The 24,387-nt window shown below is 52.1% G+C and overlaps 6 protein-coding genes across 6 annotated transcripts; 3 read left to right on the forward strand and 3 right to left on the reverse strand.

The window, feature by feature from the left end:
* Positions 1 to 1,712: 1,712 nt before the first annotated feature.
* On the reverse strand, positions 1,713 to 2,556 carry VE01_08955 (uncharacterized protein). Its single transcript, XM_018278372.2, has one exon. It carries the CDS (start codon positions 2,488 to 2,490, stop codon positions 1,831 to 1,833), a length of 660 nt encoding a protein of 219 aa, XP_018126644.1. The 5' UTR covers positions 2,491 to 2,556; the 3' UTR covers positions 1,713 to 1,830.
* Positions 2,557 to 3,649: 1,093 nt separating this feature from the next.
* VE01_08956 (uncharacterized protein) lies at positions 3,650 to 6,721 on the reverse strand. Its single transcript, XM_059464021.1, has 5 exons — positions 6,388 to 6,721; positions 6,182 to 6,249; positions 5,464 to 6,125; positions 3,967 to 5,402; positions 3,650 to 3,909 (listed from the first exon to the last, which is right to left on the reverse strand). The coding sequence occupies exons 1-4, from the start codon at positions 6,704 to 6,706 to the stop codon at positions 4,487 to 4,489; spliced, it is 1,965 nt and encodes a 654-aa protein (XP_059319357.1). The 5' UTR covers positions 6,707 to 6,721; the 3' UTR covers positions 3,650 to 3,909; positions 3,967 to 4,486.
* A 572-nt stretch (positions 6,722 to 7,293) lies between these two features.
* On the forward strand, positions 7,294 to 10,973 carry VE01_08957 (uncharacterized protein). The gene is made up of 4 exons (XM_018278374.2): positions 7,294 to 7,494; positions 7,544 to 8,291; positions 8,342 to 8,451; positions 8,612 to 10,973. Exons 1-4 carry the CDS (start codon positions 7,332 to 7,334, stop codon positions 10,684 to 10,686), a joined length of 3,096 nt encoding a protein of 1,031 aa, XP_018126642.1. The 5' UTR covers positions 7,294 to 7,331; the 3' UTR covers positions 10,687 to 10,973.
* VE01_08958 (uncharacterized protein) lies at positions 10,921 to 15,990 on the reverse strand. The gene is made up of 3 exons (XM_018278375.2): positions 15,228 to 15,990; positions 11,877 to 14,464; positions 10,921 to 11,811 (listed from the first exon to the last, which is right to left on the reverse strand). Exons 1-3 carry the CDS (start codon positions 15,716 to 15,718, stop codon positions 11,198 to 11,200), a joined length of 3,693 nt encoding a protein of 1,230 aa, XP_018126632.1. The 5' UTR covers positions 15,719 to 15,990; the 3' UTR covers positions 10,921 to 11,197.
* A 419-nt stretch (positions 15,991 to 16,409) lies between these two features.
* On the forward strand, positions 16,410 to 18,338 carry VE01_08959 (uncharacterized protein; the record flags this gene model as incomplete). The annotated part of the gene is made up of 2 exons (XM_018278376.2): positions 16,410 to 16,614; positions 16,674 to 18,338. The coding sequence occupies exons 1-2, from the start codon at positions 16,591 to 16,593 to the stop codon at positions 18,336 to 18,338; spliced, it is 1,689 nt and encodes a 562-aa protein (XP_018126641.1). The 5' UTR covers positions 16,410 to 16,590.
* Positions 18,339 to 20,480: 2,142 nt separating this feature from the next.
* Positions 20,481 to 24,192, forward strand: VE01_08960 (uncharacterized protein; the record flags this gene model as incomplete). The annotated part of the gene is made up of 3 exons (XM_018278377.2): positions 20,481 to 20,652; positions 20,731 to 22,711; positions 22,759 to 24,192. Exons 2-3 carry the CDS (start codon positions 21,506 to 21,508, stop codon positions 24,190 to 24,192), a joined length of 2,640 nt encoding a protein of 879 aa, XP_018126677.1. The 5' UTR covers positions 20,481 to 20,652; positions 20,731 to 21,505.
* Between the last annotated feature and the right edge of the window lie 195 nt (positions 24,193 to 24,387).

The following is a 24,387-nucleotide window of genomic DNA, read 5'->3' on the forward strand; positions in this document are numbered from 1 at the left end:
CGAATAGTAGTAGAAATAGAAGTAATCAATTGATCTATATAGCTACGTTTCCAGCTGTGTCTGCCCGTGCTCGTTTCTGATGAGGCCTCTCAACTAGAGCTATTTCTGTACGAGAAGTAAGGCCTGATAAATTACCACAGTCATGGTCATCATTCTGGTAGTGTACACTACACTGCTTTGCTTCCTTATAACACCAGCACCTCTTTATACTACAGTACCCCTTACATTAACAGGATATTCCAACCCGAGCAGTTGTAGAAGCCTCTCTAGCTGCAAGCCCTAGGCTTACTTCCTTAGTAGAAGTAGGAATTACTATATCACTCCATAGAGCTTGCTCTATAACTCCGAGTGATTTTGTAGGAATAAGGCGTTGTATAATACTAGAAGCAGTAAGAATCTGATACCTATGAGGGTAAGGCTCCTCTAGAATCCTTACAAATAGCCTATTACTATCAGTTGAAGTTCTATCCTCTCGAGGAACCTTAGCAGAGGCTATAGCTCCTATATCAAAGTGTTGAATATCGTGCGCCTGATAGCTGCATGTCAAGACGTCTTTCAGCTGCCCACGTTGTCATTGTAGAATCTAAACCCAGTGCTAATAATTTTGAGTAATGCTTCAATGTGCCCATATTTTTGGTCCATGTTGACATTGAAACGATCTCGGTTGATGTAATCGTCTGCAGCTGCCTGTATGTGATACCTGTCAGAAATTAGAGCTAAGACCTCTAATCTGCAGACAATAATTCATGCAATTGCCACCTCTGGAGTTTGGCTGGCTAATAGTAACCGTGTAGTTACTAAGCTACGGAATACCAAGAGCCATAGCTCCAGCTACTTTTGCAACGCACTCCGTGAATGCTCTTCCGCTGGATCCACCACTAGGTCCTTGCTCCCATGAGCGCAAATCAGCTCTTGCCGTGAAATTTTCAAGGCTACTAGTGGTGTCTCGCCTATAGAGATAGATTGCGTTCTTGTAGACTCATTAATATTGAAGCCCGCCGTAGTAAAAGTCAACAAGCCATGGCGTCTCTGAGGAGTATGTACCCGAGTCCAGTATAGCCCAAACTCATCAGTCAGAGCGTGACGACAATCATACTTGCTTGTCTGGTGCTTGAGACTTGGTAGGCGGCGTTATGAAGAGTAGCAACGTGGTATTTTTGAAACATCTTTGCGTCCATTGTGGAGGTGGGCATCCGCTCTAAGAGACGACCTTCGTCATCTTGATTCGTGGGTCTGTCCCCCGTTGCGTTCGGATGATGGTCGAGAGTCGTAAAGCAAATTTATGGGCAGCAGCCGTCACTTTGCCAGTGTAAAAGTTTACTGAGACAGACAAGGCTAGACCAGCTTTTGAGGCTCTTACACGAACAACGCGGAGTCGAACTCTTTCGATGCTCATTTTCTGAATCGTCTGACGTCACCTGAACAAAGCCGCATCAGATCACCAGACTCCTCTTCCCTTACAGGGTAGCAGGAAAGCGGAGGGGTGAGATGGTCCGTACCTAATGAAGGGTATGGTGTGCATGCAAGTATGCCATTTCTCCTAATACAGCTTTCAAAGCATGAATGACCTTGAAAGTGCATCCGTGTTTTTTGTGGAGACAAGAACAGAGACTAGGGTCTCCGGATCAGTATATGAAAAATGCTTGTGGATGCTAGGAGTGGTGATGCTGGGAGTGGTCATCGACAAAAAGTGACTGCAATACGACAAACGATTCAATACGACCATCTTTCATTTCGACTAACTATCCGCTTTAAGCCTGTCTCGACCAGACACAATCAACCATCGCGAGAATACTTGTTCTCTTAAATGAATCATGCCCTTGAATACTTTCATAAGCCACACAAAGACAAGATAACACTATCAGATGCATCCCCCGGATTGACGTCCCCACAATAGACCAGGTATCCATTTCCCACGTTTGCTGCAACCACTGCGGCCTGCGCTTGATCCACATATTCTGTGGGGAAGACAGACGATTGAGTCTTAGCGCCACTAACTGGAATGAAGACCTTTTCATGGGGTTGAGCGTTTTTGACGTGAAGCACCTTCATGCTATATGGCGCAGGAAGCGAGTCTGACGCGGCTCCCAAGGGAAGGGAGCAGGTGGGGTTAAGCTTGAAGTCGGACCTATGATAGTCGCCGTGCTTCCAAGGAATGCCAAAAGCCCTGTTGAAGAAATTGTCGAAGTCATCCATCCTCGTAAAGTTTGGGAAATGTAAACCAAAGATGACCAGGCCGCCATTACGAACGTATAACACCACTTTATCCAGCACTACTCTATTCTCCGTCTTCGTCAAGCCTTCGTCGGTGACCAGGATCGCTCTTGGGCTGCTCTCTTCAAGGTATTGAATCGCCTCACTTGCCACTTTGGCACGCCTCAATTGGGTGGATTCATTGAGTCTATTGAATAGGGACGAATACGATTCATCTAGAAATTCTCGAAACATAAGACTAAGAACAAAAATTACCGGGCGGTTCACAGACTCCATCGTGAGTAATGAGGTAGCAAGAGCGTCAAGAGGGTGAGGATGAAAGCAACGACCTTAGCATCTCGGTTATCCTCAGGTTTGTTACAAGACCGATCAGAACGTTTCTGGTTGGTTCGTTCAAGGCAGAGCCACATTGCAGTGCAGCAATTGTGTACCCGTATTGTACTGGCTTTTACGTCATCATCTGTCACACCAATGGCACCGCTACATGGGTATGAATTTTGCGCCTGGCCAAAGAAAGAACCAAAGCTCCTAGCAGCTGCGTTAACTACACGAATCCGTGGGAAAAGAACTATGATAAAATTCTTCGTGTTTCAGAGATGACGAAGAAAATGGGTCAGTTCATATCATCAAACCACCTAATAAGCCATACCGATCTTATATATGTTCCGGTCCAACCGCGAGTTTGGCCCATTACTGAATGGGCCAGCCCATTCGTGACCTAGCCGGCCCAACCACAAGTTTTGCGATTAACGATTGGGCTGGCCTATTCACCTATGGACCGGCCGAACCACAAGTAATTAGAAATAGGAGTAATTAATTAATCTATATCTACGCTTCCTGTGCTCGTTTCTAACGAGGGCATCATATTTTTAGTTAGGCAAGCCCATTCGCGAATAGGCCGGCCTAGTCGTAGAGACTCATATTCGTGGTTGGGCCGGCCCATTCGCGAATGGGCCAGCATATCCACGAATACGGTACATTCGCGGTTAGGCCGGAACATATCTTTTCGAGACGCGAATATAGCTTACAGCAGCCTCTGCATAACTTTTTCAGTCGGGTATTTACATTGAAATGTGCCGGTTTAAACATCTGTGCCGATCCCATGAGGCACCTCACACTGCGCCCCGCAAATACTCTAACTTAAACCCCAGATACTTCGGTCCCTCGGCAAACTCATCCATAACGGTCCAATGGAATGGCCTCCTCCTCGGATGACCCCAACGCGGCCCGTCCGCATCAACGGCCGAGGATAGCGTACCAAAGAGAAGAATCAGCACGTCAGACCCCAAGATTAACAAGTCGCTTCCTCGAACGGCTTATCTCGCGCGAAATCAAACCTTCGCAGTAGTCGTGGCAGGTGACTTGTATGTGGTTTATGACTGCACACCGCTTGCGACTCGGCCTGACGGGGGAAAGGCCGCCGCACCTCATTAATGCCTGGATTCTACAGGCTATGCTATTTCCGTAATATCTATGCAATCTACTACGCAAATCTGATATACAACTCAAACTTGATCTACGCGCATAACGTGCTACGCCACAGCATGCCCCGTTCTCCGCGGAGGACATTCTTCTTCCGCAACGCGTTGGTGGCGGGGTTATACGAGTAGCACTGCCTGCAGCTTCCCCCTTTTGTTCTCATAGCGCGACTGTGGGGCGCCGGGGCGCGGAGAAGATGGTCACCGTTAGACTTCCCTGGTTGATAGTTTTAGTTAGTGTCGCACGGGATATAGGGAAAGGTAGGTGACTTACCGTGTCAAGGAAGCTGAATATTTGGTGGCCCGTTGGTATGGCATCCATGTCTAGTGTTGGTCCAACGTATTTCCGTGTGAGGGTGTCGCGAGAGCAGAGTAAACCGCTGGAAGCGGTGTAGCTTGGGCGCCTTGCATGGTTCCCAAATACTAAGTTTTCGAGTTGTTCGATGGCTGTATTTCCTTGGAATCCAGCAAGCTCTGGCTAGATTTCTCGACTTCTGCTTCAAAAGTAAACAGAAGGCAGAACGGTGTAAAAAAGAGTAAAAAAGCCGGTCGTTAAAAAGACCAGAGGTGTGTGACATAGATCCGCCGCCATATCAAGAAGAGTAGAACGCCCAACTTCCCACCGATTACCAGTAAAAATGGTGGTGATTTGCACCAACACCACTGACACCAAGAATTCTAGGGATAATGGCATAAAAACGTTATATGTCAAGGGCCGAGCCGCTTCGGTCGCAAGTAGTGCAGGAAACACCCACAAAGCTTCCATCCTCAGGAGCATCCCATAATCATAGCTCTTAAGTTGGAACCACAAGCATTTCTAATGGTTTCACAACGAAACCATACACTTTTTGTGTAAAAGTTGTATCTTTCCAATTTAGTGTCCCGTTCAAGGGACAAGATATGCACCACCTGATGATTGGTTCCATCTTTGGTTCCTCTTCCGCGACCATCTCTAACCAGTCAATCGCACAGAGGTAATCGGTACCATCGAGTGCTTTTCCGTCAGAAGATAAATGGGCCTTTCGCAGCGACTGCTGGTTTTCGATCGCTTCACCGAAACAAAGCTCAAGCAGTAACATACCAAGACAGCGGAGAGTTTTGCGTGGATCTATGGGAAGAATCCCAGTAGTATTTGGCTCTTGGGAAACAGAATCGCCTGGCTTTGAGGCGACGAATTTATGACTGATATATGGTTCCTCTGCAAGTATATCAGGCCCTTGGTGGTAGAAGAAAATGTTTTTCTTTTCTAGTTTCTCAGCGAGCCAGGGAGTAGCGTGTAGTTGTAACAGGGAGGAGGCTACAATACTTGCTAACTTGTATCGCTTTTGTCTGCTCAGTTTCAAGTGGCCGTTGCTTGTGAGTAACTTTTCGAGGCTGATTTCCCCTAGACTCGGAGGGGCTTGCCGTGTATCTTTAATCCACCGCACTTCGTGCTCCTGATGCACGTTATCTGAGAGACAACCAAAGAATTCCACATCCGGATCAAGGCCTTTCATGGCCGAGCACAAGTCTTTGATCTTGATATTGACAAGGGGCTCCTCTTTAGTCAAAGGCGGCGCTGGTGGTGGTGGCGGCGGTGTGACTAGGCAGCTTTGTTGCGAGGCATCTAGACAAGGTTTCGCACCCTGGGCATTTCTAGGTTCTGTTGGCAGGTCGGGTACAAAACGAAGAGTTTTCTTGGGTTTGAATTTTGGCATTGATATCAATTTGCTAGAAAGTGTTAGTATCTGATTCCGAAAATATATATAAAGGTTTCCGCAAAATAACTTGCCTTGAGTGTTTATCTACCAAAGTTCCTGTTCCATCTAGAATCTCGCTCTTTGGAAATATGCTTCTCAAGCTAAAGCTAGATGAGACAGAAGAGGATGATGAACGCAGACCGGGCCGAACTAGAAGGGTCGGACTGCTGACATCAGGAGGCGATTTTGGCTGAAAGTGGGTCCTCAGTTGAGTTATATATGTCTCTTCAACTAGAACAGGCTGTGTACTCTCTGGTGTTGGGGTATCTTGTGAATCTTTGGCATAGATGAGTAATTTGCGCCTCGAATTTGCTGAAGTTGGTTCTCGTTGTGGCAGTGCTAAGTTTATGATAAACCTCGGCGGGCAATCGCTTGCTTGTCGTTTTTGCAATTGAAGGTTAGCCAAGTGGCTCACTTCGCAATTGCAGTTCCAGCTGTTTTTGATTACAGAGTGTAGAGTAGCTGCATGGCGTCTGATATTCTCAAACAATTCCCCCCAACTTGTACCGTTTGGAACAGGCTTCATGCCTTCAAAGGTGTCGTTGGTGCCGTCAAGGAGACGCAAGAGTCTCTCCAAATCCTTGATCTTCTTCTCGAGTGACTGGACGGTCCTTTTCCCATTCTCACTAAAACTAAGCTCGATTCTCTTTAACTGATATTTCCATTGGTTCTTCCCAGAAACCGCCCAATCGACCTATGAGTCTCGAGTTAGTTGTGTAGTCACTTAGGTGGCCTTGTACTAATACATACAGTTCCATCTTTTAAAGACATCATAGCCTGTAGATCTACCATGTCCTCATTCATTGTTCTTAGAATATCTGCCGCCACATTAGTACAGCAAAAATCCAATTGTAAAGAGAGAGATAAGGAGCTGTAGGCTGTCTCAGAAGCCTGTATACGACTACCAGGGCATCCTAAAACAAGAGAACAACTTTTAGTACGAGAATAAGACGTACCCATGCAAGCATCATGCGCGTTCCCGAGCCGCGACCTCAAGGCCTCAACAACGTCACTCCGGTGCCAGCCTTCATAATTCGCTATCGTTAGCAGCCTCTGCTTTTCTTCTGGCTCGAGTTGTACTGGGGCCAAAAGATTTATCAGCACCAGCCTGAACATTTGCTTCTGGGTATCAACGGCGGTGATGAACTCCCGGAAGACGAGTTTAAATAGTTTCCATCTACGCAATGGCTCAAATCCCTTCTTGTAATGCTCTCCGACGGAGATAATGAGGGGCAATCCTCCTAGGACCAGGCCGATGACCTCAACTCCAGACATCGCGAGGTTAAATTAGCCTACTTCTTGATAATTTAACGTATTCTTTATATTAAGGCTGAAGAGGCTGAAGAAGAGTTCGCCTCGATTATCGCGACACTGTATTTCTATCCCTGTCTGCATGCGCCTAATACCGCAGGTGTCACACCACCATTGGTTAAGCACGCGCGAGGCGCCTCATCTCTTCGAGTTTCTCTCAGCCTTGACAAAGGCTTCTTTGTGAATGCAAATCAAATTTATCTTATCATTCCACAATCCATACCTTCTACATGAGTTGGGGGACATACCCGCTTTCCGTCCAACAGAATCCTACGGGACACCTTTAGCGGATCAGTGATCTATACAACCTTCGAGACTAGCGCTGAATGCACTAGCTGGGAGCCTCTAAACTATTAAAAGGTACTAAAGGTAACCAGCTACCAAACTCGGATTTAAATAAGTGGTCTCTGCCAGGATGGTGGACCAAGATTCTCCTGCTGGCCCGTCCCATCCACCGGCGCCTAGTCCCATTTCCTCACAGGCACGGTACTGCCTGAAGCGTTTTGAAACGATATGCGATGAACTACAAAATCTTAAAGAAGAAATAGCTATTCAAAATGGATATAACCGGAACGTTGTACTCCTGACGATGCAAGATTCCTGTGCGAAGTTCAAGGCTTGGGGTACTTCCATCGCCGCGTTCCGAAACGTGCATGTTCCAACTTCTCTCGATTTCCGTCTCAGAGACGCCCTTGAGATTCGCAGCACGCTTTTGGGGGTATTGGAATATCTTGGAGAATATCTAGACGATGGTTAGTCACACTTGAAAAGACGATATTAGGTTTGACTGATAGGTTTTAGCATATGAGATCATGTTAGGAAACAGTCCCAACCAAGCCGATGACGAGTCCATTAGCAGCGATTCGGAGAATGAACCAGAACAAAACGCTAGCAGTAAGGCTCTAAACCCAGCTCAAGAAACCTCGTACCTTCAAGAACTATGCATGGCTATCAGTAATTCGAACGCGAGTCTGATGAAACTTTCCATACTCATCCGAAAATCATCAAATCGCGATGACTATCTCAAAGCAGCGTCTCGGTACAGCACTTGGAATTCAAGTCCGTTCATCAGCCACGTTAGAGAGAAGTACGGATCGGCGAAAGGAAGCAAGGAGTGGTTAGTCGAACGACTAGGGAAAGCTATCATGAGACGACGTCAATTCTTGACGTATAGAGAAGAACATCATGGGAAGCTGACCGGCGATTGGGGAGAAGACCTAGATCAAGTTATCGAAGAAAAAGGACCAGACACACCGAAGCTAGCAAAGACAGTTGCGTCAACAAAGGCGACCACTTTCATTGTTGATGGTAACTTTTCCAAAACGGAAGTTTCGGAAAATGAAGCTTCGGACGTTATGGGGGCTTCATTTGGGTCGCAGACCTCTTACGAAGCTACGGAATTCGAGGGGGATGGCACTGCCCCTACTAAACTTACAGTTCCCCCGCCTCCAAAATGGGCATTTCCGGATGTTCCTTTTGAATACGGGGAGCCTTTCCAATGCCCGTATTGCTATACAGAACAAGAAGTAAATAATAAGGCGGCATGGAAGTAAGACGCAAAAGTAAAGGTTTATGTTCGACTTACTGACACTGAAACAGGAAACATATATTCAGAGATCTCAAGCCATATGTGTGTACTTTCGCCGAATGTGCAATGAGGATGTATCGTAGCAGAAACGAGTGGTTCGCTCACGAAATGCAATGCCATAGTAAGATATCAGCTTTTATTATTTGATCGACATCATTTGGTGGAGTTGAAGTATGTCACCCAGACGTCTACTCAAGGATCTCTTTGTCGCTGCTCCTAAACTCTGGTTTTATTTTCTAATGCATTCGTAAAGGGCTAAAACTAACTCGCCATTCTTTTAGGGCGACAGTGGGTTTGCCAACACTGTCAGCACGCCGCATTTGCTTCTGCATCTGAATTTTCTTGCCATTTAGAAGTAACACACTCTAAAGTGTTAGAAAACACTCATCTCAAGGCCTTGATACTACAAAGCGAAGAACCTGTTGGCAAAATCAGGTCAAGCGCTTGTCCGCTTTGCGACGAATGGGAGGTAGACCTAAACAACCTAAACAACCTAAACCAGGACGCAAAGAGACAGCATTTACGTGGAGGGAAAGTTGTGGAACCATATGGGACCATTAAGCAATTTCGGAGACATCTTGGACGACACATGGAACAGCTAGCTCTGTTCGCTTTGCCAATTAAAGAAAGCGATGACTTAGAAGGTGACAGCGATGACCGAGAAGATGACAGCGAAGACGAGGCAGATGGTCATGGCCCCGAATCTTTTCACGGCGGAAGGGTAGTGCCCTATTTCTGCGACTATCAGAATTGCAATGACAGGGAAGGCTTTGATCGGAAAGATCACTGCCTCGAGCACTATCGAGAGTACCACAGCGAAGACCTCGTGAAGGATCAGTGGAGGAATCTCGGCCTGTTGCTCCAAAAGAGGGATATCATGTCGGTCTGGTGGAGATGCTCGAGATGCTTAAAGAAGAATCAAGCAGAGAGCGGGTGGAAGTGTGGCGGTTGCAGCCAGATGTGCGAGAAAGTGAGGATTATAGCAAGGGAGACGACCTTATCACCTGTGGAGTCGGAACTGAAGGCTAGACTGTTGAAATTACGGGCTGACATGTCGAAAAAGGAGGCTGAGGCTGCAGAGTCCAAAGAGGAAGCTAAACCGTTAACATCTGCGACATCGGAAAAAGTTATAGAAAAGATGGAAGCTATTATGTTGCACTACCGCACTGCGATCAAGCCAGCTTGTGATCGATTTATCTTCGCACCACAAGCAACAGACATTAAAAAGATGGATCTTGGGCACAAGATGCTATCTGAGAGACTAATGAATGAAGCGCTTATGAAAATTGATGGCATAGAGACCGAGGGAGACAGTGAAGTACGGCAGAGGAGGAAATCCTTCGTTCTGGAGCTGGATATTGCTTTGAATCAGTTGGATGAAGCAATGCTGATACGGAATGGTTCGATTAAAGAGGTTTCAAGAGATGGACAGGAGGGCGGGGATAACTCATCGAGTTTGAATCGCGGCAAGCCGACCACTGAGAATAAGGAGGGGGCCTTCAGCTTCGGGTCCGACGATGAGGAGACCAAAGCTCCGGAGCTGGAGCATAGGAGTTTGCAAGACAAATGGATCAAGCTCCCCAGGGATAGGAATAAGAAGCTTGGCGCTGTGTCCTCGTCCGATGATCCCCCCGCCGAAGAGTCTGTGGTCGTCCTGGAATCGGAACCGGTACCAGAACCGGTACCAGAACCGGTACCAGAACCGGAACCAAAGCCTCTTGAAGAGGACAGCTGGGGTGGCCCCTGGGGCTCGGCTACGAAGAAAAAGGGGAAGAAGGGGAAGAAGAGAAATTATCCTTCTGAACAGGGCGAAACTGCAAAAACGTCAGAACACCAGCACAGCCTCAACTCGCCTTCTAGTGCTCAAGCCGATGACAGTTCCATAATAGACAAAACTGAGGACGATAAGCATCAGGGGCGATATTCGATAGACCGATATGTGAAAGACCCAGATTCCAAGGAAGCTATAGAGCCGGCAGCGGAATCACCAGCAAAGGAAGTGCAGATTCCCCAGGAGACAGACTCGTTAGACCGAGATTTCAAAGAAGCTGTAGAGCCAGCAGCGGAGTCATCAGCCACGGAAGTGCAGATGCCTCAGGAGCCACCCATTTTACCCCTACGACCTCGAACCCCAACCACCTCGAGGGCTTGGATATGCAAAGGTTGCGACACAGTCAACCGATCTACAAATAACTGCGCCGCGTGCAGGTACCACAAAACTCAAAGATGGGTCAAGATGATCTTCTGTAATAACTGTGGTGATGGGCCGTATCGGGCTAATAACAACATTAGCTGCGCACAGTGTTCCCAGTTTTTCGATCAGAACTGTCAGATCAAGTGGGTGCCAGCAAAGTAGGTCGCAAGCGAAAAGGCGGGTTGAAGAAGAGAGGAAGGGCGTATTAAAACATCTCAGAGAGAGTAGAAGAACCAAGAAAACCCTGTCATAAACCCCATTTGGTTTATAGATGAACTAGGGCGGAAGTTCAGCTTCCCTTTTACCTAGGAAGTGACTTCATTATATGAAGGATTATTGATTAAATTAGCTAGGTAACTATTGCTGGTTGCGTTTGAACTCTTCCCAATTAGTTTCCTAGAGTTTACTGGTGCTGCCTGAATGTCAAGTCAAATATAAAATAATAGCCCACTCGAAACAATCACTGAACCGCAAAATTCATCTCCAGGACCCGTAATTGAATTCCTACGAGTCCTATCTCTACATCACCATCAAGAGTCTGTACAAAATCCCAGGCCGTACATATATGACATTCCCCCTCCACCCCGCTCTTCCCACAGCACACAACAATCACGCACGCTAAAATACAAGTCTCGTTAATGTAGTTACCCCTCCATCACATCCACACCCACCCTCACACCCTCTTCCTCTTCTCCACCGCCCCCTTCAACGCCCTCAATTTCTCCTCCGTAACCCTAATCGCAACATCCATTTCCCTCCCCCCCTCCAGCGGCGACACCTCCCTCTCCCTCTCCCCACCCCCCACTCCCCCAGCACCTCCCCCCCCCACTCCCCCCTTCCCAACCCTCTCCTCCAACCACTCCCAAAGCTCACTCTCCTCCCTCCTCCAAACCTCCTCATAAGCAATCATGCGTTCCGCACTCCCCCACCTCTCCACCCCCCTCGCCCCGCCCCTCTCACCAAACCCAAACCACGCCGCGACCAACAACCCCACCAGGAGGCCATACACCATATTCGCGCTCCCCATGGACCCGAACACATCCGCCACCGGCCCCAGCACGCCATGGAGAGGCTCCAGGAGTCCCCAGTCTGCTGTCTTGGCTGTGGGTTTAGGGGAGCGAGAGGGGGAGGGCGTGGTTTTAGTTGTGGATTTGCGGGTTTTGCGTCTTTTGCCGCCGGCAGCGGCGCCGGTGGTGCGGGCGGGGTGCGAGATGGCGGTGCGGAGGGCGGAGAGGATGTCGCGCGCGTAGGCGGTTTGGCCGTCGTTGGCGCCCTTTTCGATGGGGACTAGGGAAGGGGGGGTTAGTATTGTGTGTGTTTACTAGAGGGAAAAAAAGGGGCGGGGGACATACCTCGTAACCAACTCTTCCCAGTCCACTCAATCGTACAATTCATCTGCAGCCTCGTCCCGCCTCCCTCAGCCCACGAAAGACAGTACTTCGTCTTGGTGGTGAATACATTCCCGCTCGGTACATCCGGCGTCTGCGTCGATACCGTGATGCTAACGGCCTTCTCGAGATCCAGCGCGTCTAGCGTCTCGGTGATGACGCATTTTGTCTGACGTGGGCCGATCGAGCCGTTCAGGGGTTTGATGTATGAGAACGTGCGCGTCTTCGTGTCGTTCGTGAGACCGCGCTTATCCTCCATCGACAGCTCGGTGCACTTCTGATCCACCGTCAGCCAACGCGACATCCATGATGCGGATGCCGGGCCGAACATGAGGTTGTAGACCTTGCCTAGCGGCGCGGGGATAACCTCGTCCGCGAGGATTTTGTCGTAGTGCGTGTCCTGGTCCGAGCACTCCGTTGGGGCATGCGTTGCAGGACCAGGCGCGTCACTGCCAACTGGACTTCCCTCCTTTTTCTCAGCTCCGGAGCCATTGACAGCTCCAGAGGCCTTGCGAGGTACGGGCTTTTCAGGCGACCCTTCAGACTGCGCGAAGCTACCAGAGCGCGCGGAGAAACTGAGTGCGTCGTCACCATCGTCGTCCTCGTCGTAGACACCATCTTCCGTCGTATCAGACTCGGATCCAGAGCCACCGCTCACGCTCGCGCAGTCGTCTTTCTCGGTTTTATCCCCTCCACCGGGCTCGTCGATGCGGACCCCATTCAGAGAGGAGCGCAGGCTGGGGTGGCCGAGCTTCCAGATGTCGATTATGAGGTCGTAGGTGGAGTCGCGGCTCGTGAAGGAGGCGAAGATGTTCTTGCTGTGTAGGGTGGAGATCATGAGTCCGTTCTTGAAGACTAGAGCTGTGCTGCGCTTTTCGACGGAGACGATCTCGTCGAAGCTCATTACGAGGGTTGTCACCCATCCGAAGATGTTACTGCTGAAGCAGAGGTGGCCTTCGGAGACGTAGAGACGACCGTGTGCGAGAATCTCGCGCTGTAGAGCACAGCTGTAGTCTTCGATCAGGTAGTCATCGTCAGGAACGCTACGGAAGAGCTGATGGAAATCGCGGTTTCGCTTCTTGCTCGCCACGGCGAAACCAGTCACCTTCGGCGTTGCTGCTGCGCCTGTCGCCATTCCAGCTCCGAGGGTCGTCCCCGTCGCTGCAGAACTGCCGCGTTTCCGGCGTGTGGATTCCCGAAGGGCACTGCGGATGCTGTTGCTCCTGCCTATGCCTGTCCTTCCTTCGAACACGCTCCCGTTCTGTGGGCTGTGATCACCAGCAACACTAGGCTCAAAGGCAGGCCATGGCTTTGTACCCAGCCCCTCGCCATTCATCGGTGGTAGGTCCACCTTCTCCGCTGTGAGGAGGGGGCTGGCAGCGCCCGAACGTGCGGTTTCTTCTGGCCCCATTGTCGCTGCACGGCCCCTGTTCAACTGGTTCTCATTAAACTTCGCTGCTGTAGGAGTATTCGAAGCGCTAGTTGATTCGACAATTCCGAGATGGCTTAGACTGAGATCTCCCATGCCCAGCGTCTTCACAGCTGGCTCCTTAGCCTCCGAATCACTCCTTATCCTGTTGTCGTCTATAGATTCCACCTCAACGTCATCCATAGGTGTTGTGACAATCGTTTCCTGTGTATTGCTCCTTGTCCTCTGTTGTCCCGGTAGGGTAGTGTTTATGCTATTGGTCAAGGTGTTCGCTGCGTTCTGCGCCGCTGAGAAGACAGATGAGAAGAAGCCGGTCTGCTGTGTGTTCCCAGGGGTGACAGATCCGTTCTCCGGCGTTGGCGTGAGAGGTGCCGACGTGATATTCGACAGCTTGCTCGGCCCTATACTATTTCCGCTCGCTAATGATCCTGAGCGTATGCGTCTGTGTGATATCATGTTCCCCGACGGGGACGTCACCACATTCGGATTCGTCGAGATCGGCGAGCCGGAGAAGCGCGGTGAGGCAGTCTCGGTTGGTGTCGGGGGAGTATTGACTATAGCCGGCGCAGGCGCAGCATTCTCTATAGTTGTGGGAGGTGTGCTGGGTCGGCCATTCGTCTCTATCATGTATGGGACTTTCGGGTTCTTCAGTCGCTCAGGGGACGCTCGCACCTCTGGCGACTGTTGCGGCGATTGCCTGTCAGGAAAGATAGAACCCAGTCTTGCTGCGACGCTTCCCCGCCTGTTTATAATAGTGGTCGACTCCTTCTCCTTGCGCACTGGTGTGGAGGCTTTCGATTTCCGCTCCGGACTGGAGCTCGGACTGGGTGCCTGGCGCGGTGTGAATGCTTCTCTCAGTTTGCCTACTGGAGACGCTGACCGCTTCGACTTCAACTCGTGGGGAGCTTGTAGGGACGCCGTTGTGAGGACTGGTGTGGAGGCGGTCGTGAGGCGTGAAGGGCGGATGGCGGGCGCAGGGGATTTCGTAGGGGATGTGGTCGCACTCGATTGTCCGTCAGGAAGAGCGTTGTTAGGTATATTTGAAGATTTAACGAGAGGTGAGGAGGTCGTTAAGTAACCACTGTGTGACGGGTGCGACTTGAGCGGTGGTGCAACGAAGGACCTGTGGGAAGCAAGGAGCTGTCAGAAGCCGAAGGGTTGTATGAAGGCTGACGGGCCGATGCGCCAAGGAGACAAGTAAAAGAAAAACGGTGAAGCTTGAGCGAGTGTAGCTATGCAATTGCAGTACAAAAGAGAGTGATTGAATTTTAATATTGGGAAAATGTAAGTATAAAGGAATCTGTGGGGGAATTTGACATGAAGTTTGGGGAGTAGAAGTGTTGTTGTAGTTTGGGGGAGGGGGGTTGAGGTTGTGTCTGACATGGGCTGAGAGGTACGTGTGAGTGTCCGGGGTGGAGTGTGAGGTCGGCGCAATAGAACGCCTCGCTGTCTCGCTTCTGACGCGGCCAGCGGGCGGTCAGTGGATAACGAACGGCCACAACAGCCAGAACAGCTAGAACAGTGGATAAATAGCCACAGAACTGCAACTAGAACTGCAACTGTTGTGGGAAATCCACAAAGCAACCAGAGAAACTACTGTACTAACTTGTGCAGTAGCTTCAGTAGCTGCAGTTCAGTTACAGTAGCCATGAGCAACGTGGGATTGAAGCTCAAGTAACCCCAATGTCCCAATGCCCAATGCGTACCCCAAACCCGTATACGCTATACGCGTACAGAGCGAGCTGCATGTGTCCGTTCCTGTCCGTTCGTGTCTCCATTATGCCTCGGTCGTCGTGGCATTTGTAGCATAACACGAGTACAGTACCCGAGTATATATAAATATACGGCGCCGATATATATGAGAAAAGAAAATAGGGTGCACTCACGACTCTTCATCATCTTCCGACTCAAAGATCAACAGACTGGCACGATCGCCCTCAACGTCGTCCGTCCGCGCTGATCCCTCCCCCATCTCCTCCCTCTCAATATCCCTAGGCCTATCCTCCAACGTCCCTCTCTCCGCAACAGCCCTCCCCCTCGCCGCCTCTTCTGCCTCCCGTTGCTCCTTCTTGTGTCTCCGTCGCGAGCGTATCCGTCGCGGCAGCAGCTTGTCGATACCGTTTTTCTCGCGCAGCTCGCCGAGACTGTGCAGGCTGTCGGAGTTGCTGCTGTGGCGCCCCGTCGACGAGAAGGACGAAAGCAGTCCGCCGTTCGCTAGGTCGCCGTTGCCAATGCTGCTGCCGTCGCTGATGGTCGAGCGTGTGTCGGCAGTCTGGCTGCGTCGCGTGGTCGGGGGTGGGCCAGAGTTCATGGACATGCTGCTCGTTCGAGAGGTGTTCGCGCGGGAGGGAGATGGGTCGGTTTTTGAAGATGGCATTGTGCTGAGGTGAGCAATGCTCTGCTGTGCTGACGAATGTAGCTCGAAGCTCGTTGAGCCCGTATTGAAGTCGCAAAGTCGCAAAGTCGCAGGGGGGTGTTTGGCTAAAGTGCTGCTATGCCATGGGGAAGGCCAAGCAAGCCGTTGAGATGGCTCAGGTCGTGGGTGTTTTCTCCGTTCGATATCGCTGTAGGCTGGCTTGTCGATGGTTTGAAGTGATCGTTATACAGTTTCTTCGTATATACAGATATGTTTACAAGTTCAAGAGGTCTACAGAGAGGTTGGGAACAGATACGGGACAGAGCTCGAAATGATGGGATGGATGCCCCGGCTTAGACGGCTTAGCGGATGATTTAAAACTTGGATGGGGTACATCGTTCATGACCAAGAACTTCAACAGCTTCCAAGTATTTATTTATTTATTCTATTTTTTTGGATTTTCTAGGTAAAATACAGTAAAATATACAGAATTAATCCAGTGATCTGTATGAAATTAACCAGCTTAAATATCTTCAAAACCGCATCTATTTATCCTACAAACTGTCCATCTCAGAGCACTTAAACAGCTTAAACCCACGTGGATTCCCTGTCAAGCCCACCAACGTCATCCCCACACACTAAAACAACTCAGCCGCAGCCACAGCCTTCTCTTCAGCCTCGCCGGAACAGCTGCCTCCACATCACCTTACATCACCACCTCACCCACAGCCTCATTGTTCCAGACCATCTCTTTCCGGCACAACAACACCAAACAGAACACAAGTACACTACAACAACAGAACCAGCTTCACGCCCTACTACTCATCTGATAATGCCATCTTGATAGGCAAAAAACAACCCCACCACACTGCGCACAACCCACCACCGCCAACATGGAGTCCGCGCCCTTATCCCAGGTACCCCACCCCCCCAGGTGTCTCTCTCCCCAAAACCCAGCTAACTCCCTCCCCCCCAGGCCTACGACCACGCCCAAGCCGCCTCCATCGCAACCCACGCCTCCAACCACCCCGCCGCAATAACCGCCCACACCGCCGCCGCCACCTCCTTCGCCGCCGCCGCCACCACCACCACCAGCCCCGAAGCCCTGCGCACCCTCGCCCTCCTCGCAACCCACCACAGCACCCTCTCCTCCCTCCTCACAGCCCCAAACCCGCCCCCAACACTCACCGACGCCGATCTCTCCACCGGCTCTGACTCCCCCATCACCACCTCCGCCGCCGTCGCCGAGTTGCGCGCCAAATCCTCCTCCTCCTCCTCCGATGCCCCACAAACAACCGACGGACAACAACCCACCTCATCATCACGACGCACACCACCCACAAACTCCCTCCAACCCCCCCGCCGCATGCCCCCCCGCGAACTCTCCTCCTCAATAGCAAGCAACCTCGCCTCCGCGCGGGGCATCCGCACCGCTCACCCCCTCTCCCCAGGCCTAACAACCACCAACGCCCCCGGGGCCATCTCCGCGCGTCGGCGCACGCAGGACACCACACCCAGTTCCGGTCCCAGCTGGCTACCCCCAGTAAGCCATGACCAAATCGCACGCACCGACGCCGTCCCCTCACGAGCCGCGATGTCCACCCCCGCGGACGTCACACTCCCCGCATCAGACACAGATGAGGGATTCACCCGTTTCTACTCCACCTTCGAAGGCCTTCTCTCCAAACTTTCCGCCCCACTCGCTTTCGCCGGCCTCCCTCTCATAGCCGAAGAGCCCGCCGATCAACCCTCCAAACCACCCTCCCGCCCCTCCACCTCCGCATCAGCCAACCCGGATTTGTCAAAATACATATCCCGCGCCGCCCTGCGCGCCTCGGCCTCAAACCCAGGTGCAGCAGCGGATTCTTTCTACGTCGTTCCTACTACTGGTGGTACAGCGAGTTACGCATCAATCCTCTCCTTTGCTGAGAAAGAGAAGCGACGGCTTGCGGACCAACGCCCCGCTTCTTCGTTCGAGGATGATGATTTTGTTGATGCGCGCGAACATCCATCGCCGCCTTCTCCTACGAAATCCAGGTCTTTCGCTGCTGCGGTGTCGACCTCGCGATCTGGTGGGGGAAAATCAGCGAAGGAAGTTGATCGCGAGAGAGAGGAGTTAGGAATCGAGAATAAGAGTCTTAAAGCCTGCATCGACATGCTCTCCAAACGCCTCCACGCCTTCGAAGCCGCGGCACAGAGCTCGACGATCGCGTTGCATGAGAGTATGCGTTTCCTCAAACCGGCGGGGGCGGCGACGCCTGTGGGCCCGCTTGTTTCCGAGCAGACCCGTAAGCTGAAGGAGAAGGGGAATGAGATGACGGAGAATGATAAGAGGATTCTTACGGCGCGCGCGGAGGGGTTGGAGGCTAGGCTCGTGGCGGTGGAAGCGCAGTTGGCGGATGAGAAGAGGGCGAGGAGGGTGGTGGAGGCGGAGAATGAGAAGTTGAGGGGGGTGGTGGGACGGTATAGGGAGAGGTGGGAACGGTTGAAGGAGGGGGCTAAGAGTAGGAGGGATGGTGGGGGTGGGGGGAAGGATGGGAAAGATGGGAAAGATGGTGGTGGGGGGAAGGAGGGGAAGGAGGGGGGAAATGGTGGAGAGGGGAAACAGCCTGTGGATGGGGGGAGGTTTGTGGCTGGCTAGTGGGGGGAGGATTGTTATGTTTTTTTGTGGTGTTGGAGTAGGTTTTATGGGAGCGTTTGGCGTTTGGGGAAGGGGCGTAAGAGAGAGGGGATATGTATTACACTACACTATTATACGTGCACTGTGCGTTGTGGACGTAGTTATTAATCGAGTCTATCAATACCCAATTTTTTTCATCCCATCTACGTGATAAATATCTTCCTCTGTGGGTCACTAGAATCAGGACGGCGAGCTATGGATTTTTTTATCGTCGACGAATATCAAAGGGCGGATAGAGACCTTTTGTGATATATTCCTGACCGGATACGACGCAGCCGGTGCAAGGTCTGGTTATTCTATCGTCGTTGGTGTGTGTTGTGATGCCGTACTCACGTTTAAGATGTGAGGGGAGTCTTCATCCCGTCTGGTGATATTTTCATCTCATCTCACCTCGCACTCTCCACTTACCCCTCTGCATCTCCAAATGCATAAAGATCAAATGACATGAGTCCTCTCTTAGGTATCCCGAGTCAACTGCCGGATCCTAGGGTAAAGAAGGCTGCTGATCTAGGGAAGGAAGATCCTTCATCCCATCTTATCCGAATCAGATTCTGCCTAGAGCGTATCAATAACTTCTCGTCCTATTTCAGACGTGTCAAATCAAGTGCCGGATCTGGGGTGCAGAAGGTTGGAGATCAGACGGAAGGGGGTCATCCCATCTTATCCAGATGTGCTGGGGCGGACTAATCTTGGGATGATTCTGCCGGGTGTCGTCCCATATTTTACAGATGGTGGAGTGTTAGATTCTGCATCTAAAAGGATGGAGGTGTGGAATCTAGTGCTGACACTGTCTTCCTCAGATGTGTTAAATTCCGGGGTACAGAAGATTGGAGATCCGGGGGAAGGAGGTCGTTCCCAACTTATCCAGAATACCCAGATCAAATTCTGCATCCCAAGTCTCATCTCATCTTTTTAGATGCTTCTCCGTCGGATTCAGCGTCCCGGATTTCATCCCATCTTTCAGACGGTGTAGCGTTAGGTTCTGCGTCTAGATGTTGCAAATCCGCTATCTAGCGCTGACCTTGTCTTCCCCGGACGTGCTGAATCCTGGGGTACAGAACGTTGGAGATCCGGGGAAAGAGGTCATCGGATTTTATCCAAATGTATATTACGTCCGAAGTGTATCAATAGCTGCTCCTACTATCTCGGGCGTGCCGAGTTGAGTGCCGAATCTAGGGTATGCTAGTTTAAAGGTCCTCCATCCTCTACTCATCCCATCTCGCCCACACGACAAAATCTTAACACCCCCCATCCTGGCCATGACACCCTTTTCTCTCTTACAACACTTGGAACTTGAGCTGACGATTGCCAGGGTTATCCAAGTGTACGATGTTAGGCAAATCATCAGATAGGCATTCTCGCTCCGTACGGAACTTTGGACTGGGAGGGAAGACCGCTGTTGGGATGCTGCATCCGCGAAATCCAGAGGGGACGATCCGGATATGAGCGACCACTATTGGGACGGGGTACTTCAAAAGGGATGTTCTAGAAGAAGTTCTGGGAAGGGAGAAGGTTTCACATCGCATGTCAGACAGACGGTAGGCACAGCACAAAAATAGGGGAAGTGAACCGATGGCGCCACCATACACGCCACGCACCACAGTTCGTCGCAACGCACATCACCACCCCTCGCAGCCATCTACCGCGCACGCCCCCTACCACCACGCTGGCCAGCCCTCACCACATGTTCGCCACAGCGCCGATCATCGCCATCAACAAAAGTGATTGCGATCATCCAGGCCCAGACGCCGCTGATCGCAGGCCGCCCAGCCTAGGGGAAATTAAGCACTCCGCAGCGCTGTACTCCGTGTGTATTTTTGGTCGATAGAAACGTGCGGACTGTGTGGGAGGTGCGTGGGCGCTGATCGGGGTGCGCTATTGTGGGGTGTATTGTTGTGCGCTGTGGGGGGTTTTTTTTTGCTTTGGGGGCAGATTTGGGGGGGTGTCAGCTTCAAACTAGGGAGTGTCATGCTAAGATTCTGTGTATCTTAGGAGGGCGATGGGGGGGTGCTTTGTGGCGGCGGGTTCATGGCAGCAATATGATCGATCATATCGTCGATCTTGACATTGGCATTCAGCCGTGTCAGAGTCGATATGGGAAAGGATGGATATTAAAACCGACATCAGAAGCCCCTAAGAACTTAAGAACCACGGCGGCTCGCCTAGTTGGTCTTAGTACGGAGTAAGTGGAGTTCTAACATCGAACATGACAAATTTGACGTGCCGACGACCCTGTTCCTCTCCAGCAAAACATGGGAGTTTCGATAATTGTTGGGTAAGATTGTACCTAGAATTACTGCTTATTATTGCTGTCTTGCTGTCCTCGTACTTACTCGTACTGCGAATTTTGTAGGGGTCTTGTCACAACTTTACAGCTTTACAGTATGGAGGGTGAAGTTAATCTTATATGCGACATTCTCGGTGGTCCTGGCCCCGTTGCCGATGTCGCCAATCCCCTCCTGATTGGCCAAGCGACAACGACATCTCGCTATCCCAGACGACGATCAGGGACAACGAGTCAACCTCAAACATCAGCGATGGACCAACAAGGGCCAAAGAGGGCCGTTCGCCAGAACTGAGACTGACGGATGAAAAAAAGTGTGCTACAGACTCGAGATCTTGTGCCCTCATGAATGTGAGAGAAGTTCATACCTGATCCCGTCCGCGATGCGACGGCAAGGCTGATCTTGGTATGGCTTCGTCTTCTCCAGATGCCGCTCTTCATCCGGCACTTGAGGAGAGGGGCTTCGGTATTCAAAAAGCATGCCGGCTGAGATGGCTAAGTTGAGGAGAGCAAGAGATATAGATATGGCGTCTTCTCCGGTCGCCCCTTCCTTTCCACGGATTCAAATTCAAATTTCTTTCCAATCTTAGATTCGTTCTACATCTCACGTCGCTTGCCGTCCTGCAGTCCTTCATTCCTTCCAAGGTTCATTCATTCGTTCCCAGATTAACCTGTCACTCGTTGGTGTCCTCACCACAGTCTGTACCTTTCCTTATGCTTTGCATCTAGCCCCCCGCCAGTGTATCATTCCCGCAGCCCCTCCCCAGCGTTTCAACCTCCACACACCACAACCCCAGCACGAACGCCCAATCGCACCACCATCAATCCCCACCGGACAGCAGGCATGGCCCATGGCATCCTCATTCGCAGCGGGTCCGCCGCGCACCTCGTGCCTTTCATACCCACCAGGCGAGACACTAGCGCAACGGCTCTCACTTCCCACCCTCCATCCTCCTCCCGCATAAACATCTCCCGTCCCCACAAGCCCGCCTTCGCGCGCGCTGCCAACTACTTCACCAGGACGCCGCCCGATCGCCCTCGCACCTCCTCCGGCCCCAATAAACAAACTATCATCCATCTCGGGCCCGCGAAGCAGCAGCAGAAGCAGCAGCAGCATCGCCGCAGCGCCAGCGAAGACTCTCAGCTCCCCGCCAACGCATCATACTTCGCCAATCGCGCCCTCCCGCCTACTCCTCCAGACGAGACCACAGCGATCGCGGAGGCGCGCAGGCGCGAGTTCGAGAAATACGGATACGCCTCTCTTCCAGATACGCCCACCTCGGTCATGAGCGCCCTCCAGAGAGTCATCACGGATGAGATGCCCATTGGCATGGCTCTAGGCTCACCCAGCCAGGCGCCGCAATACCAGTCATCCCCCCGTGCACATCACCTCACAAACGTCCGCTTTGCGCCGCCATCATCAGCGTCGCAGCCTTCCCTCGCATCCGCCACGACGTCGACTAGCAGGGCTGAGTCGCCCGTTGCCACCCCACCACCGGCGCAGCGTCAGAAGGGGAAATGGAAGCTCTTCGGCGGACTGTTCAGGAAACCACAGCCGCAGGCGCAAGAGGCGTTCTATAAGCTAGAGCCGGAAGCGGCGCAAGAGACTGACCCAGAACCAGATTGGTTGCACTTCCCCGAGCCGCCGGCGGCGATGGAGGCGCAGCGCGGATGGGGAAGGACGAAGTCGGAGAGGCGGCCGCAAACCGCGAAACCGAGGTTAGCACGTTCGGCAACAGCACCAGTTGATGGGCCGGATGTTAGTACGCCTCCGAGGGAGACGAGGCGGTTGGAGAAGAGGGAGAGGGTTCCTGTTGATACGCCGATGCAAACTCATGTGGAAGACGAGTGGGCGGCCATGACGCCGAAGCCAGAGAGGTCGTTACTAGCGGTTGAAATCCCAACGACAGAGTTGGAGCGGTATAGCGTCATGTTCTCCTCGCTTCTGGACAAGAAGAACGGCACGCAGCCCTCGACGTCAGGTCTCCTAGCGCGAAGGCAGGCAACGCTCGATCGTCTAAAGAGTGTTAACGAGACGATCGCAGAGCTTGTGAGTCTACTTCCTCTAGTCGCTAGCGCCCATCTAACGTAAAGCAGGAACGCACCGAGCAGCGCCTCGACGCACAAAAACCCACTCGTCCTCGCCGTGCCACCTCGCCGAACCCACAGTACTCCCCGCGCCACTCACCGCGCCACTCCCCAGGTCTCTCGCAATCCCCACGCCACTCTCCATCCTTCTCGCTCTTCCCCAACGGTGCAACTCTGGCCACTCACCCTTCACAACCAAACCTCTCTCCCACCCTCACCCGGCACCCAACATTTAACCCACCAAGCCCTACCAAACCATCTCACCCCCACCGCCTAGCACCCAACCGACTCACCCGCTCCAACACCTCCCCAGCAGTCCTCACCCCACTTCAAGAATCATTCACTCCCTCACTTCCCCAGCCACGACGCCACGCCACCGACTCAGAAACACATACCATCGTTCTCGTCGGCACACCACCCTCTCACGCCCCCCCTCTTCCATCCTCACAATCCGCCCTCCCCGCAAACCCTTATCCCCGACACCAAGCAGAAACGCCCACAACCCCCTGGACAGACGGCGCCACCCTCCTCTCACCCCTCTCCACCGCCTCCCTCCCCGCCACCCCGGCCGTCCACCTCAACGCTCGTCCCCCGCCTCAAACAGAGCCGGAATGGGAAATGGTCCCCCCTCCCACCACGCAACACGAAACCCGCGACCGCAGCCGTGATCGCTACCCTAGACGCTACGCCTCCCCTGGCTCGAGCGCAGGTAGCGGGAGCTCGGGTCGTGGATCCGAGTCTGCGGGGACGCAGGGGAGTGTGTCTAGCGCTTCGAGTGCGGAGGCTGAAAGTCCTATTAAGGCTCCTGCTTTTGCTATCGCGCCTGCGCCGACGGGGATAAGGAGGAAGCCGAGTAAACCTATCATGCCGATTCCTACATCGCACGCTATGCCATCACCGCAGCCTCATGCACAAGCGCAGCCTCATGCACAAGGATACGTACACCCGCAGCAGCAGCAACAGCAGCATACCCCGCGCCGTCCTGCACCTCCGCCGCTAACGACTATGTCCTCAGGCTCGGGCAACGTCCAACGCGCGGAACAGGTCCCACATGTAAAAGTGAAGGGCAGCGTGGCGGTCGCGCGGCAGATGTCGCTTGCGAGACAGCGCGAGCGCGAGGAGGCCGAGGCGGCGACGGGGGGAGGGATGGGCGTTGGTGTCGCGAGGCAGATGTCGGTTAGTCGTGCGAGGATCACGACTACGGTTGGGGCTGCGCCTACGGGTGTGAGGCGGACGAGGACGAGGGAGGGACATGGAGAGGGTGGTGGGGAGAGAGAGAGGGAGAGGGGACAGGAAAGAGTTGTTGGTGATGCTGGGGGGGACGGAGAGAGGGTGGTAGGGGGGGAGAAGATTGTGGTTAGGAATCGGGCGAGGACTGCGCAGAGGGTTGTGGGAGTGGAGGGGGGTGCGAGGAAGAGCGAGTACGGGGTGCTTGTTGGATAGGGGGTTAGATTTGGTAAATGGAAATGGAAATGGGGGGTGGATGGTGTTTGGATTCGGAGTGGATATTATTAATATACCCAAGTAAATATTTATAACATTTAAAAATTAACAGGATTAATTTCAGTGTTCGGCGGATACGTATCCGGGTAGTATCCGTGAACCTCACGGGTAGGGTATATACCCGGCGACGATCTG

This window comes from Pseudogymnoascus verrucosus, assembly GCF_001662655.1.
Source record: "Pseudogymnoascus verrucosus strain UAMH 10579 unplaced genomic scaffold scaffold_55, whole genome shotgun sequence".
Lineage (NCBI taxonomy): Eukaryota > Fungi > Ascomycota > Leotiomycetes > Thelebolales > Thelebolaceae > Pseudogymnoascus > Pseudogymnoascus verrucosus.